Raw genomic sequence first — 16,896 nt, 5'->3', positions numbered from 1 at the left:
CCACTTTTTTTTAAAAAAATGTTTCTATTAAAAGGACTGATCGAAATGAGGTTTGTCAAAATCAAAATCTAACATTTATAATTGAGGCCTGGCGAGTGCTGATGACATATACCAACTTATAACAGGTTTAGACTGTTTAGTAGTGGTAAGGTACGTATCGCTTGTTGGACTATTTTATAAGTCATATATATGATGTTTCAACTACACAATCATCTTGTTGATAGCGTGAGCCTACCGTGCAAGCCAAAAATCAAATTTTCTTGTCCCAATCTTTTTGTATCTTCTCCGTATCAACTATAGAATCCATGCATATGATCAAATTTCAGTTATTTAGATACGCATTTCAGTTATGTATGTATCATATTCACACACCATATATATATATATATACACATAATATTCATGTATGAATGTTGAATCGTTGATCATAGAAATACTAGAATACTACAAGGTTGAAATGCAAGTTCATGATGTACGTGATATGTTTATTTATTTGCTCATTTCATATTGCACCCAACAATCTGCAGTTGGTAACAAACTCACCCTGAAATCCAAATACAGAAGCTAATTACAGACAAATTAATACTTTTTTTTTTGACCGAATGAGTTCCAAGTTCGTATGAAACTGAGGGGGTAGTTTAGTAAAATCAGCAAAAACTGTCGGCTCGTGTGGCATAACCGTGGTTAAACGAAACCAGGGTGTGGGGTTAGAAGTGGAGGGCGTTGGTATATACGGACCGCTCGTAAGCCCCTCCTCTGCGATTAAGCGTCGGTGACTCGTTTTACACGAGTTCAGAGCGAGTCAACATTTATAAGAACCGGAGAGAGAGAGAGAGAGAGAGAGAGAGAGAGAGAGAGAGAGAGAGAGAGAGAGAAGAGCATTGTATTTAAAACCGCCATGGAAGCCAACCCCATTGCCCTCCTCACCCCATTTCAAAACCAAATATAGATTTAGAGAGGGAAAAACTCACAAATGGGGGATTCTAGTGGCGATTCAGTGTCGGTGGATATGGAGGGGGCTTCTCTCTGCGGAAAGGTACTGTCTGTTATTCTCCGCCGTCGGTTTGTTGATTTTGCGGTCAATGCTGCTTCGAAATGAAGCTGATTTTTTGGTGTTCTAATTGGCCTTTGAATTACGCGGTCTGCCATTGGTTTCTTTGCTGAATGCAGCTTGTGTAAAATATATGAATTGATTTTATCACGTCAAACGCTTAAGCTAGTTGATTTCGTTAGCAAATTAAGTCTGTTATTGCTATTTGATTGTGTATTGGAATCAAGGATGAAACTTCAGCTATTGTTGAGTTTTTGAAAATTTGCTCCACAAATAGTTTGGTCTCTACTTTAGTGTTAATCTTATTAGAAAGCGTTCACGTTGTGTTTGATGGTGTACTTTGGTATGGTACTGTTGGTTGGTAGTCTCATTTCCTTGGGTTAATGGCTCGAAAAAGTGGTTCGACTTGTTAGTGCCCGGTTGAATGCTTATGTTCTTGCAATTATTACAAGCTTTTAGTCAGTATTCTGTTTTCAGAACTGTGCTGTTAGTTTCGCAATTTGATTTAGTGGGACTAATTTGTATCTTATGATGGAATCTGTTTGCAGGAGCATCTTGTACAAACTAGGCATGGTTATGTGTCTGTCTCCGTATTGGGAGATCAGGACAAACCAGCTCTTGTCACTTATCCTGATTTAGGGTTAAATTGTAAGTATTTCCGGAAGAAATATCGGCAGCTTGATTGATTTCCCCACTCGGATCCAAGATGCCATTGTACCAAATGATTCTTTGAAAATTCTAATGGAACTTTGTTTCAGCTAAATATATTTGTATCTAGTGAAAATGAATAACATGTGGTATATTAGAGAATGGTGACTTACTGACTTTGGCCAATCTTTTATGATACTGCCATGTACTTGTATTTTCCAACTTAACGTTTGTCTTGTTATGTGGATTTTCAGATATGTCCTGCTTTCAAGGATTATTCTTTTGTCCAGATGCATGTTCCTTGCTGCTCCACAACTTTTGCATATACCATATTAGTCCTCCCGGCCACGAGGTCTGTGATTCAATAACTTAACTACGTTTATTGTTACTGCTTGATCTTCATGCGTATATTGTCGCAGTTTTCTTTTATTCACATTAATCTTATGTTATGCTTTCTTCAAGAACAATTTCAGTTTGGAGCTTCTGCGATTAGCCTTGATGATACTGCATATTCCACTGATGATTTAGTTGATCAGATTGACGAGGTTCTCAACTTTTTTGGGTAATCAAATTTTGATGACGCATTAATTGATGTTAATCAGCAGCTTTCTTAGAATTATCAGATATTTTCTACAATCAAATTTTCTAGGGGTTATAAGGCTTCTCGTTTTAATGTTTTTATTGTCTGGAAAAGGTTTCTTGATGCACTTACCCACTCTAGATACGAATTGATGTTAAAAATAATGATCGGGATGGGATCTCAACTCAAGTAATACATAATATACACAAGGCTAGTTAAGCCTTTTGTTTTCTCGTTAAGAGATCATTATTCTGTAATTGATGGATTGAGAATATAAGGGAAGTACAAGTTCCTGATTTCTTTATCTTTCTCCCGTAGACTTGGTGCAGTGATGTGCATGGGGGTTACAGCTGGAGCTTACGTTCTTACCCAATTTGCTGTAAGATCTCTATCCTCAGTGAACACTTTAGTACTACTTGTTGCCATATGGCAGACTTTTACTGATTATCTTTCCATAATCTTGGGAACAGATGAAATACAGATCCCGTGTCATGGGGTTGATACTCGTTTCTCCAATATGCAAAGCACCATGCTGGACAGAATGGTTGTATAATAAGGTTTGACCTTTTTCCCCCTCCTATCAACTCTTCTGTTTCAAATATTGTGCAAATGGTTGCATGTTTTAACTTTTTATATTCTTTTCAGGTGATGTCAAACTTACTTTACTTCTATGGCATGTGTGGTGTGGTAAAGGAGATATTGCTTAAGCGCTACTTCAGCAAGGTCTGCCGTTTTTCTTGTTGGAGGCACTAATATCCATCTTTCTACGTATCTAGTTTCATGTTAACATTTTAAATCCTGGTGGCAGGAAGTTCGTGGCGGTGTTCAAGTACCAGAATCAGATATAGTTCAGGCTTGCAGAAGAGTTAGTCATCCAACCTTTGTCATTCTGTCTGTTACTTATACTATGTTCCTGAGTCGTGTACATCCAAAATGATGTTTTAGAGTGCTGATTGCATGTTTGGTTTCTCGCTTATGACAGTCGCTTGATGAAAGGCGGAGTTCAAATGTTTGGCGGTTTCTTGAAGCAATCAATGGGTATATTCTGTTCCCAATATTAGTTTCTCTTTGCAGTTTACTCTCATTCACCACTATCTATTAAAGTGAATAGTGATGCATGTACTGGTTCCCCTTGTTTTTGGAATCATGTTCACTTGCATTGCAAAAGTGTGATAGTGCAACCAATATAAAAATAGATAATCAAGGGTACTGCCGCATAAATTGGAACACCTTTGTACTTTTGGAATCTCTATTTGAACCCTGACTAGCCATATCTTCTTTCAGGAGACCCGACATTTCTGATGGATTGCGTAAGTTACAATGTCGTTCCTTAATATTTATTGGCGAGAACTCACCCTTTCACTCAGAAGCTCTCTACATGACATCAAAATTAGATAGGCGATATAGTGCCTTGGTAGAGGTATGTGATACAGGCCTGGAACCTATGACAGTATCGTACCATGTGTTTGTTGCATCTTTATATGAATGTTACGCAAGCTTATTACTGGTGTGGGGGACCTGCAGGTTCAGGCATGTGGATCAATGGTGACAGGAGCAGCCTCATGCAATGTTGATACCGTTGGAGTACTTCCTCATGGGTTATGGCTTATACAGGCCCTCTCAGTCAAATGTCAGCCCGAGAAGCCCCTTGAGTCCGTCATGCATTGCACCAGAGCTTCTTTCACCAGAAAGCATGGGGTTGAAGTTGAAACCAATAAAGACTCGGATTCCTTATGATAGAAGTTGTTGAGACCAAAGGGTATGAAAATTCGCCTCTTGTAATCTACTTGATGGGCTTGAAATTTTCTCTTGATTGGTTGGGGGATTAAAAAGGTAGAGGGCATTGTTAGCGGTTCTGTAGATATAGAAAGAGAGTGAAAGATACGAGGTAAAAGTTCATAAGGAAAGCAGCAGATATCATTCTTTCAATTGTTGTCTGTAATGTTTGTTGAGAAGGGAAAGGGATGGTAGTTTGTATATTTTCAGAATTATTCAAGTATAAACAAAGGACGATTAGAAATAATGATATAAAGTTGCATGATGATTTGATTTCTTCTGTTTCAAATTAGATGACCTATATCTATCAATTTAGATATTCTATACTTTCTTGTGGGAAAAGAAACTCAGTTTTCAACTTTCATGGTGGCTCATGTGTCAGCAGAGTTTAGTCTTTCTCAGTTGATTATAGACCAAGTGAAAGTGCAATCTTATTCTACTACTTTCTGCTTCTTTTGTTGATGATGATGGCACACCAGTATAGTTCAATAGATCATCTCCCGGCAGCCAAGGATCGATTGGTGGAGCCTGGCATGACTTGCACGATAAGGTGTTAAACAGCAAGTGAGATTCATCCTAGTACATATTTAACTCTGTCAAGTATTGCTATTAGTTGAAGAGTTTAGCAAATGACAACGGCAATACGATTTCATTCGTCATACTATCATAGTGCAGATGTAACTATTATCGAGCACTAATGGTAACGACAACCATTGCAGCCAATGAGCAGGGAAATCCATTGCTCAACTTAGCTGAGATAAAAATCTCAACTAGTGGGGAGGTGAGACTGGGAGAGCTTTTTTAGGCGCTTCATGGGCACTACTAGCAGATATCGAAGTGTTTTGGTGCTTGCAGTCGAGTGGAACCAACTGATCAGTTTCCGCATTGCTAGACTTATCAATAAGGGAATTGTTCAGTGTGTTTAGCAAATTAGTACCAAGCTCGTCCCAGTCGCTCCATTCATGAATTTTTGCCTCGATAAGCAATGGATTGGCAGATATTAAATCATAGATGGGAAAGTTCTTCCTTGGCATCAGGACATCCCCTTCGTTAAGTTTCAGGCCTGCACAAAAATCAGGAGCTCCATCGCCAACATAGATCAACTGCTTCTTTTCTGCCAAAACCAAAGCTCGGATCTTCTCCATCACCAGCCCCTGTAAGAAAATAAACCCAGAAAGATGTAATGTTCTCTTGTCTGATATCTAGTACGTTATTGTAATAAGAACAAGTCAGACAATCTGACAACACAACACCGTTCTCTAACTAAATCACCTTGCACATATTGGAAGGGCATATCCTGCAGCCATGAGATGACGAGTTGAAATCATGGTAGGGGAAGATTCTGAGCCTGCCTTGTTCATCAACAAGGCTAGGGTTGGTGTTGATTTCCGAAAAATAGTCCAGTAGTCCATGATGTTTCAAGACTGTCTCTATGAAAAACATATTTGCATCACTCACAACCCTCAAATCACACCTACATATACATGCATGATCGATTAGAACCATAACGATGAATTAGTGATCAGAGAACATGTGGACATGAAATACCCAAAAGCATGGGCTGATTTGATTGCGGAGGCAATGCTGGGATGCAGTGGAACCTTCTTCAAACACTCTTCAATGTCCTCAATCTTCTTTCCCCTATTGTGAAGTTCTGTCATCATCCTATCCTGAAAAATAGCCATATACATGATCAAAAGCATCAGTTCAGAATGATATAAAACCAAACTCAAACAACCAGAACAAATGAACAATGGAACTTATAATGTCGACTAACCATAAGAGAGTTCCAAGGCAAATTTTGGAGGAGCTGAGTGAACAAATGGTTCATACCCAACTCTTCCACAACCCAGTTGTCGCTGTCACAGTCGATGATCGTCTTGTCGAAATCGAAAATGACGACGACCTTCGCCATTGATAAGAATTAGAGAGCTAGAGAGACTCCAGTTTACAGAGGTTGGCTGATCGAGTATAATATGTATAGGGGTTTGTTTGTGGAAGCAAATCGATAACAGCGTAGCAAGCACTCATGGGAGGAAAAGGGTTTAGGGGATAATGTACGTGATCTAGTGGGTACTTTTGGATGACTTGCGTCACACGGTGAACAACTATATAGAAACGTATAGGCATATTCGGTGTCCATTACTCCTTGACAGTTGTTAACAAGGTGCGACCGTTTGAAATGCGTTAAACCTCGATAATTAAGGACTATTAAGCCACCGTTTCAAGGGTTTTGACATTTTTTTGTGGTAATTTAATTTTTTGTTGTTTATGATGGTTAATTTTGGTTCAAGTTCAACGATAGGCGAAAATGGAATATTGTAGAAAAAAACATGTACTATGGGATTCGATTAAATATTTAAATTAGCCCAAATAAAGATGCATGGTGGTTTGTAATTGTACAATAGGATTGAACTATCTTACAATTACAAACCAACACGCGTGTGGACGCATAGTTGATTTTCGCAATGTCTCGGGTTTGTATCAAATTAGGAGCATTTTTATACTTTAAACTCACTAAAATCCAAGGTCATGTTTAAGTGCGTGCCGTAATGCATGATCATATGATCCGAAAAAGTGGCAATTTCTTCATTTGCAATAGCAAGTAGATTGCCAGCAAACAAAGATATTGCAATGGAATTTGGATTGTCCATGTAATGCTCCCCGCAACTCTACTTGGACGGGTCACCTTCGTCGAAGAGTCTCATCGACATGGGTCATGGTTGATTGATAGTTTGATTCCAACTCTCCACGATGGTTCTTGTGGATATCGTTGATCATCGAGTGACTCTTGTCAATGTTGGATGGAATTATCAGCGTCTTGAAGGAATCAAAGCCACTGTGTGTCTTGGATAATGTGGGGCGCAATTTTATTTGTGAAAAATGTTGTACCAAATTGATTGCAAATTGTAGTGATTACAAGAACAAAAGCTAGCTAGCTAGCTGCAATATTGCCATATCAGATTCTGCATCATGAGAGAAGTTCACAAGGGCTAGGCATGCATTGGTAGTTGCAGAGAGGTACTCAATTTTTAAGCTTCAACAGATGAGAGGACTATATACAGCTTAATTGTAACAATGTTGTGGATGGGAGCGTATTCTTTTTCCCACAGAATCATCCACAAATGCACATTTCCGTCTTTTATGTACCCTCCAAAACCTTCAGTTCACATGAAATTTTTTACCGTTGATGCCTATGTGGTGAAGGCTTCTGTGAGATCTCTCAGTGTTCTCATTTTGCCTAGCCTTTCTTCTGTTCATATCCGCGTACATCTCCTCAATCATAGGTTTCCATAGCCGAACCCTAGCATTTATGAACCAATTCGATACCTGATATAAAGACAAAATGAGAACTACTTCTAAATTAATTGCAAATCAAATTATAGTTAAATGAAGTTGAGGTTTATAAACCGATTGATCATATACCTGGCTTCTTGTTAATCCACTTTTTACTGCAAGGAGATGCTTTTCTGCATCTTTTGGGTACCTGAAATCAATCAAACAGATGGTACATTCTTTAGAATTGTTGATATCTCATTTCTCTAAAGCACTAAATTTCAAATCAAGACGTAAGTCAGAGAGCTTACGGATGAAGGAAGTTTTGAAACATCCAAGCCCTCAAAACTGAGACAGATTTTTCCGGCAAGCCTCTCTGTGGTCTCCAGATTTGATGTTCTTTTTTTTTCATATGCTGAAGAGCCAACTGCTTTTGGATTTCATCAAAAGGGGTTTCACTCTCACTGGGACTTTCAGGGTTGAATTGTTCACTCATTGAAAGGCAATAGGTGCTAATTCTTTCCCTCAGACTTTTGTAAAACATGGAGATCGTTTTAAGAGCAAAACGAGCATGTATAGAAGGATCTGTATCTGTAGCAGCATGGAATGCCGATACAACTGTATGAATCTCATCCACACATTGGTTGTAGCAGTCATCAAGCTGCATTGTGCACATCATAAATCAGTTTCTAGAGTCTAGAAAGACAGTTAATTAAAGTCGCACTTCAAAATTAACATTATTTCATCTGCAGCTTGTGCAACATGTACTCGATCAACTCTGACCAAAGCCGATAATTTAAGAGTAATTAACAGCAGAAAGGAAGGGCATACCATTTGCAATAAGGCCAGAAGACTGGCTTTCTTTGTTTCGATTTCTCGTCTTTGCAGTGCAGGCTCGTTTTTCACTTCAAATCTACTATCTGAAGCAGCATTGAACCCCACAGATGAAAAACTTGACCGGTCTAGATTTTCTAGTGAATAGCTTGCAATCTGGGTAAGTATTTCTTGAATCACATGAAAGTATCTTGATCCACATATTATTTGGGATAATCGGGGTGGTTTGCTAGAGCCAAAACTTGGAGAAGGCTCCTCACTACTGCAAGAAGCCTGCTGATCTGATCCAAACCTTGTTTGATTCAGACAAGGCTGAACAGTCCCAGAACAATCGATGTCTGAACACTGATCCCGGATATTCATCCCATTTAAAGGCCTCGATGTAGCAAGAGTTAAAGCAAGATCGTTGCTTGACTTAGTGGAACTGTAAGAAGGATATGTCATCTCATAACTAGCTCCATTTGATGATGACCATCCATTTGGATCCAGACTTCCTAAAGACGGTGAATATGATTGAACCCCTGTTGTTCCTACTGAAGATTTCTCTCCAGGTTCAGACGGAGCTGCCGCATACTTGTTGAGCTCCCATTGTTGACTATTTATGCTACCAAGTATTTCATCATATCCATAATTTACGTTGGTTTCCAACAAAGACAATGGTATGCCAGGGCAGGCATTTGAAACATAAATTTCCGAAGAATGCAGGGGAGTTGCTGAGATTGCCAAGTTGTTGAGATCTTCTTGAAGATTACAACTTGCAGGGAAAAGGGTAGAAAAAGAAGCAGCAGTGTTTGGTATTCCATGAAACACAGAATGATCATAGAAACTTGAACTACCAAATGAGGGTTCCCTCAGATTGTTCCTTCTTTGAGATGTATCAAATGCATATGATTCAGCACTATTTGTGTCACGAAGATAATCAGAATGGCATCCAAGGACAGAATTCCCATCAATGGCTGGAAGCATAGGCAGTACAGAAATGAAATGATTTTGGTCGTTGAGGTTATACGACTGAACAAAAGAGTTCATGGTGTTATGTGGTCCAATCCCATCTTCCACAGCAGCATTTCGGGCGGTCGCATCCGTGGGGACATTGAACATCTGATTATCCATCATATCTCAGGACACAAATCTCAGATTGCATTGGACATCAACAAGAGGTTTGGACAAAAGGACATTAAGAAACTTCAAAATCAGGCGAGATGAACAGTCACTTTCTCAGCTCTGATGAACTGATTACCAATATCTACTACCTCAGCCTGAATAAATTCAAACCTGAAGTTAATATCTTTAATTCAAAGACACAAGAGCACTGAAAGACACAACTTTTAGCATTCTAATTTCTGGGAAAATGCAGAGGTAGGAAGTAAAGCAAAACATCAGCCTAGCATTATGATTGAACAAAATATCACACTAGTAAAGCAAGAAAATGACAAAGGGAAATCAGCATGATAATACATAAATAGGATTACAGAAATGCAAACATTGAACAGAAATGTGAATTATCACAACTAACAAAGGCAAATGGTAAGGTCACCAACCTAATTCTTAACTTGAAGAGCATATATAACCCTCCAGCAAACACTTCTACCGAGAATGCAGCAGCAAAGCTTCTACATGGCAAAAAAAAATGGTATCAGAAAATTTAGAGGAGATTCATGGGATTCCCCAAATCGAAATATAAATCTACATTAAGTTGAAAGATAGAATTTCCTGTACCTGAGATAAGGATTGAACCTATATATGTATAAATTCCCAGAGAAACAAGCCAATGAAGTGAAAGTTCACAAGCTATGATTCTCACTTGTCCCTTAAAGGAGCACAGTGAAGCCAGAATGCCGCGGTAAAATTGTTTGTTCCTTTTCTTTTTAACAAAGAGAAAAAGCTAAACGATGAGCTCTCATGCATCCACCCATGAACTTAAAGCACACACATAAAGTTTGTATTTTTATGAAGAATGACCAGAAAAGGTTGGTTCTTTATAAGAAACCAAACCCCAAGAAACTGAGATTCAGAGCTTCAGCAATAATGGGGACCCATCAAGTTTCATCATTTACTCTTTCCTTTCTTCTCTTGCCATAGCCACAAGTTTAAAGGCAGCCAAGTCTCAGAGAACCCAATAAAGGGAAGAAAGAGAGAGTTTATGTATAAATACAAAGACAAGAAAAATCAAAACACGTTCATCACAGAAATGAGAATGCTTGAATATGAATAGGACCCAATAATTAAAATCCAAGATAAAAGAGCAGAGCTCTAGAGGAGAACCACACACAGAGAGAAGAGAGAAGAAAACACATTACTGAAATGGCGCCAGTGGCAGTGTGGCACTCATTTTTCTTACAGGCTTTGAAGGGCCCATTGATATTTCTCTGATCTCTTTTGTCCTCCTCTCATTATCTTCTGCTTCAGTCTCTGCACTCTCTAAAAATCTGGATTCTCTCTCACTGTTGCAGCTGCCCGGTCCCTTCAAACCCCATTTTTGCTCAGTGATGAGTGAAAAAGACCTCTGCTTTCTTGCCATTTCTTTTTTTACCCTAATTAGTCAAGCTTGATTGAGAAAGATCAGAGTTAAATGTAGCGGAGAGGGTCTCAAACTTTTGAAGCTACACCAACCCTTATTGAAATTAAAAGGTGAAAAGAGAGGCACTGTTGCAGCAGTGTACTCATTACAATGATGATGCAAGCAGAAGAGAACCCCCAAAATTTGATTCAGAAAATCTTGTGGGGAGATCTCTCACAATTTATGAGGACATGCAATTAAGAAACCTCTAACTACTTGTCTGTGTTGGCTAAAGAGAGTAAAGATTATAGGTTGCATTAGGTATTAGAGGGTTAGCGTGAGAATAAGGTCAGGTTCAAAAATAATGATGAAACAGAGGCAATCTACTTAGTGATCTTCCTCTAAGTTTAATTCTTGGGATCAATGATTTCATGGCAAATTAAATAAGGGTTTTTACAGTAGATGAAGCAAAAAATTTTGGTTTCTGATGTGACAGTACATGCAAACTGCAATGCCTCTCTTTTGCAGATTTTGTGGCCATTTGTGGCAGTACATTGCATGATTTGAAAACCAAATAAATACAAGTCATCAGCCACTGCAACTCAGCAAGTAGACGAGTAGAGAGCAACCATGTGAAGCAAGCCAAGTCTTCAATAATTTTCTGTGTTTTTTGTACAGCAAAAACAAACCAACAAAACTTAAGAACAGAACCGCTCACAGACTTGCCCTTTTATTATTTTCTTTTGGAAAATTAATTTACAGTGTGCAATTTGGGATTGCCATCAAATCATTGGCTTTTGAAAGGTATTCATCAGTAATGCTGCTAATGCATGTCTGTCTGAAGTAAAGACAAGTCCGTAGGTCGACCGAAACAAAGAAGCTTTTGTTTGGATCCGGATCGGGTTTCATTGCAAGACCCGGTCGTTCCCAACTTCCCATTGCATCAATCAATGTCCTGAACAGTTATTGGGCCAATGTCCTGAACAGTTATTGGGCCAAGCTTGTTAGTTAAATCCCAGAAAGCCCATATGGATGCACAACTGTCATTCTGTCGATGAATAATTCACCTAGATTAACCTAAGCATCAATCTAAAGTACTAAATGTAGCAAACTAAACTACATTTGTCAATGAAAACCTTCTCTTATAGTATAGGGATCCATGGTTATAATAGATAAGTTCTTAGCTTCTTCCCTTGCACTAAATGTCCAAACTTTCTAGAATTCTAGTTTTCTAGGTCACAATTTTCTCAAGTCTTCAAACTTTTATGTACCACATTCTTCGATTGTAAGAATCGTGAAGAGATTCACTTATTTGTGTTACTCTCTAGACTCTATCACATGAGCCCTAAAGCATTTATGGAGAGAGCTCCTTCCCATGAGGTAGATCAATGTCGATCAAAATAAAATTTGGAGATGTATACTAGGCCACCGAAGACTGGTTCGTGATGATCACATGTGCCCTAATTAGGTTTGCTCAAAAGTCACCATGAACAATTGAACTTCCTTTTCTTGTGCCTTTGCCCTTAAAATCAGGGTTGGTATTTTAGCCACACGAAAAAAATCATCACCAATTTAATCAAAGAGTGGATAGTGAGTAAGTAGCTAGCTAGCCACTCTTTTTGATTAATTCGATCTCGATGGCATTCTTTCCTCCAATACAACTTAAATTGTGACGGACACAAGGCAAAACCCATCAATTTATCTGCCGGATTAGAGCTCTATGACTACGTCCATTTTATTTGCAAGAGTGCACGAAAACTGTTTGACAAAATACCGATAATAGATGGGGACTAATTGTGTTACAGATTAAACGCATACATAGGGCAAACATTGAAAGACAGTGTATATGTTCGAGTTCATTTCGGGTGTGGGCGAACCACTACAAGCATAGGGCAATGAATAGATGATTGAAACCATATGCTGTTCTTAATGGTATATGCATTATTTAGATTGCAGAACCATATAAAACTATAAATACTCAATGATGACTAGTGTACGAAACAAGGTTAGATCAAATTCATGCTAAATTCAAAATGTTTTTTACTTGATCAGTGGTATTTCCATTTTAATGTTGCTACGGCTGCTCACTTGAGCAGTCGGTCTAACAATTAAACAATGATGAATGGAGTCATGTTGTCATCATCGTAACAAGAGTTTACTAATGTGATTGGATGAATAATTACGTTATGAGTTGTAACGAATTTTGTGAGAAATTTACATAATGTTGAAGAAGAGGTGACGCACCTATATTAAATTTAGAAATTAATTACTCAAATCAGTGCATACTTTGCTTAGTGAGAATTTTTGACACTCAAACCGTGAATTGCAAAAAATAGGGTGCGTACATTGTTGAATTTGTAATATTGTACATAAACTATAAGAATAAATGAACATGGATATCCAATGAACATAGAGTTTAGTTATAGTACTAGACTACTGTACTAGTAAGCAAATATGCAGACGATCTTAATTACTCATGAAAGAAACATATATTTTCTCAGTTTCGATCTCATAATCATGTTGATGATATGTCAGAGGATAAAACTGTCGAAATTATAAAATGATAAAGTGTGAAGTAATTAACAATCAAATAAAAAAACACAGATAAATGATGAAAAAAACAATAACTTATGTATAATCATCATAAACTCGATCATCCATACTAAAAGTTCAATTGATGTTATTTTACAAAACAACTGCAAAAAAGATGAGGAGTAAAGAACTGAAAAATCTGACTATCGTTGTTGTTTTTTCTTTACTCACGTAACTCACAAACTTGAACGAGACGGTTGTTGACGTGCAAATATACGGTTGAGATTTGATAGGGTACAAAAGTACGGTTGAGATTTGAGATTTGACGGGGACGTACGGACGGTTGAGATTTGAGGGTGCGTGGTGCATACAATCCGTTTCCCATAGTTCATACGTATTAAACCATTAAAACCAAATGGAAGCCTTTTCTTTTCTCCGTTTTATTGAAGAGAAATTGAATGACAAGTTGCAACACATATATAAAACCATTGCTCAATGACAATATTATTAACTTGAAAATAGTCTGGGTCGACAACTCGACACCCAATGTCCCAATGTATTAATCAATTCCCAACTGTATCAATAAGTGAAATAAGAAAAGATGGAAGAAGAAAAAAGAAAGAAGAAACAGAAATGAGAAATCAAACTTGCAAAGTAACCACTAAAAGTTGACCACTATTGGCATCAAACTATTCTTGTCCACCCCCATGCAGATTAGCCATGGCCACCACAGAAAGCTTTTGCAGGTTCAATTTGATCACAGTGTCCACAAACATCTTCGTATCCTCTACGGTATTCCCTTCCGGTATATCAACCACATACGACTCCAAAACCACCGAGTAAACCTTGCCCTCTTTCTCGAACTCGTTCACCGAAGTAACCGACTTGTAGTTGTTGAGCCTGTGCTCGCCTCCGACGACCCGAAAGCTCAGCACGTGCTTCTCGTCGTCCAATATCTCTAGCCTCTCAGTGCTCGTGGACGCCGGGAGGCCCGAGACCACGGTGACCTCCCTTATGCTACCGACGCTACCATCCCCGGTCATGTTGCAGCTCTTGATGAAATGCTTGTACCTTTGGGGGTTGTCGAAGCTCCGGACTAAGGGCCAGACGAGCCCGGTCGGAGCTTCGATTCGTTGCGTAATTAGCGACGTGCATTTGCTGGGGGACGGCTCGAATTTGTGGTAGGTGCCAATAAGGGGCTCAAGCTCGGAAAGTTCCTCGGAGGTTAGCCCCTGAGGAGGTTCACTTCGGCTCAACTCCATCGAAAACTTGAACTAGAGCAAGAACAAAAGGAACAAGAATAAGAACGAGGCTGGCACTGGCTCTGGCTTTGGTCCTTGCTTCAGTTGCTTGTATCTTTGATGTTATATATGAATACGCGCGCATGAGGGTTAATATTCCTAGACATATTATGATCATGACAATCATACCCCTGGGACATTTTATTGTACAAGTCCGTTTATGATTAAGAAGTGTGCTTAGTTCCAAATTGAGGGAATTAGAGTGGTGGAGCATATCTTAACTATTTTGGGAAGGTCTTAATTCTTTAGCTCAATCTTGTTGTGGCAATGCGACAAAAGCAAATGCGCAGAGACGAAAAGTGGATGTCACAAATAGCTAGCCAGTGTTGGAAAGGAGATGAATGTGAGGTGCTTTTTTCGTGATTGTTTATATATATAGTTCATGTCCAAAACTTCACTTTAAAATTACATAATAAAATTTTAATTTTGGCACATTTTTCGGTAAATTTTTTTTCACTATAAGTGATTTAATATTTAGATATGCTATTTAAAATCATCTCTACACAGTTTCATCTAATTATAAAATGGTTTGAGTTTTTGAAATTGAGATTTACACGAACGGTTCATGTTGAACAGTTTTAATTCATTCATTGATTTAATCTTATTTCAATAACTTGACGATGTCCGAATTGGATGAAATTTTGTAGAGATGATCTTGAATAATATACCTAAATATTGAATTGCTTATAGTGAAAAAATTTGACCGAAAAGTGTGCTAAAGTTGGAACTTCATTCTTTAATTTTAGAGTGAAACTTCATTATGATTATGAATTATATATATATATATATATAATGAGTGAATACTTTTATCCAAAGTGGTTACAATATTATTAGGAAACAAACACAAGTTGCATAGGCGAGTCCAGAGTGATCATGTTTCTCATACAAGTTGACCACACACATATATATTGCTTAATGATGAGTGAGTTGTTAAAGCTAGAATAAAATCCCAAGGTCATCAGGTAACGTGAGGCTAGTAGGTATTTGTTCCATTTGGAAAAACGAAAAAAGAAAACAAGTAATTTGTATTCTCTTCCAAAGGTTTAAGCGTGATCATCGACCTTGCCATCTTAATGATTTTTAAGCCTATTATTCTTAATTTTGAAAATGTGCAAGCATTTGAAATATGTACGTTACAAGATATTATTGGTTTTTTTTGTCAAAAAATTATACTAAAATAATGATCACACAAACTTTGAAATATGTTACATGATGATTGCATAAACTATCGGTTTGCTCCATATATTATGTTAAATTTGTGGTCAAGTATGTTATATGATGACTGTATATATTGTCAGTTTATTTGGCAACAATATTAAAATAGCGAACATGCAAACGTTTGAAATACATTACATGATGAGTACAATTATTAATTATATTATTAATTTATCTATAAGTACGTATACCAATACATACTATTAAATTTCATAATAGCTGATTCACAATAGCGTATGTACTAATATGAGACATGAAAATGAGAAGGAGAAAATCCCACATCCTCGATATATTTTATGGAATTTCATTTGTTTATATCTCAAATCCTAAGACAGCGTATGAATGAGCTAGTATAAATGTGATAATCTTGATGAACTAATTAACCAAGATCGAGGGATATGGATGGTAATCAAACCGAGAAATGAGAGGGGTAGAGACTAGAGAGTGTGAAAGAGGAAAGAGGCCGGAGAAGACTAAAAAGGAGGAACTGAGGAAGCTAGTAATGTGTATGAAAGGAGTAGTCGCAATCCTTGAAAAGCTGGAGTTCGATTCGTGGATAATTCATGTGATAACTCATTAACTCTAACAAACTCCCGCGTGAATTGACATGATTTTGCCATACATCATTCATCTCCAATATCTCCAGTCTCTGAAACTCAACCCCATCATACAATTGCGTGATAAAATTTGATGTGAAATAAAGCAATGGTGAATATTCAGCCCTAGCCACATTTTTGCATTTGTAGAAAAGGATCGCACACTTTTTGCTTTGGTCTTTAGAAGCTATTAGCTTCTCGTGTGGTGCCAGAATTATGATCCAATCGTGTGGTTCTGGATTTGTTTCATTCTAAAAGCGATATCACCTACGTGATATTGTTCTGAAATCTTGATTCAACTTATACATTTATTTAATTTATCCATATACATGGCTGCTGAATAATACAATTTGGTTCAACGAACTACTCCTACTGAATCATTATTCAAAGGATTGGCCATGCAGTTTCAGCTAAGCTAGGTGCCTAGCTAGGTCGTCCTGTTTATATGGGTCTTTGGTTTCACGCAAAGTTGAGAAAAAGAGCAGCAAGAAACAGATAATACACAGCTATATATATACACACACACGCGGAGCTTTTCAGGTGCGGAGGTCCAGATGTGAAAACTCGATCGAAAAGTTGGTAAAAAT

At 37.9% G+C, this 16,896-nt stretch overlaps 4 protein-coding genes across 4 annotated transcripts; 1 reads left to right on the top strand and 3 right to left on the bottom strand.

The window, feature by feature from the left end:
• The first annotated feature begins 859 nt into the window (after positions 1 to 859).
• LOC126782715 (protein NDL2) lies at positions 860 to 4,330 on the top strand. Its single transcript, XM_050508010.1, is given in 12 exon segments — positions 860 to 1,036; positions 1,600 to 1,699; positions 1,954 to 2,051; positions 2,173 to 2,261; positions 2,598 to 2,658; positions 2,750 to 2,836; positions 2,925 to 3,002; positions 3,088 to 3,144; positions 3,262 to 3,317; positions 3,564 to 3,699; positions 3,804 to 3,829; positions 3,831 to 4,330. Coding segments are annotated over 12 exon segments (1,050 nt in total). The 5' UTR covers positions 860 to 973; the 3' UTR covers positions 4,030 to 4,330.
• Positions 4,331 to 4,603: 273 nt separating this feature from the next.
• On the bottom strand, positions 4,604 to 6,134 carry LOC126782716 (inorganic pyrophosphatase 2-like). Its single transcript, XM_050508011.1, has 4 exons — positions 5,833 to 6,134; positions 5,604 to 5,725; positions 5,328 to 5,529; positions 4,604 to 5,209 (listed from the first exon to the last, which is right to left on the bottom strand). The coding sequence occupies exons 1-4, from the start codon at positions 5,968 to 5,970 to the stop codon at positions 4,826 to 4,828; spliced, it is 846 nt and encodes a 281-aa protein (XP_050363968.1). The 5' UTR covers positions 5,971 to 6,134; the 3' UTR covers positions 4,604 to 4,825.
• Positions 6,135 to 7,054: 920 nt separating this feature from the next.
• LOC126784553 (homeobox protein ATH1) lies at positions 7,055 to 9,384 on the bottom strand. The gene is made up of 4 exons (XM_050510017.1): positions 8,163 to 9,384; positions 7,643 to 7,992; positions 7,482 to 7,542; positions 7,055 to 7,385 (listed from the first exon to the last, which is right to left on the bottom strand). Exons 1-4 carry the CDS (start codon positions 9,279 to 9,281, stop codon positions 7,218 to 7,220), a joined length of 1,698 nt encoding a protein of 565 aa, XP_050365974.1. The 5' UTR covers positions 9,282 to 9,384; the 3' UTR covers positions 7,055 to 7,217.
• A 4,502-nt stretch (positions 9,385 to 13,886) lies between these two features.
• LOC126783770 (abscisic acid receptor PYL2) lies at positions 13,887 to 14,459 on the bottom strand. Its single transcript, XM_050509302.1, has one exon. The coding sequence runs from the start codon at positions 14,457 to 14,459 to the stop codon at positions 13,887 to 13,889; it is 573 nt and encodes a 190-aa protein (XP_050365259.1).
• Between the last annotated feature and the right edge of the window lie 2,437 nt (positions 14,460 to 16,896).

Source organism: Argentina anserina, chromosome 2 (assembly GCF_933775445.1).
Source record: "Argentina anserina chromosome 2, drPotAnse1.1, whole genome shotgun sequence".
Classification (NCBI taxonomy): domain Eukaryota; kingdom Viridiplantae; phylum Streptophyta; class Magnoliopsida; order Rosales; family Rosaceae; genus Argentina; species Argentina anserina.
Note: the sequence above shows the minus strand (reverse complement) of the source record. Positions and strands in the feature narration are given on the sequence as shown.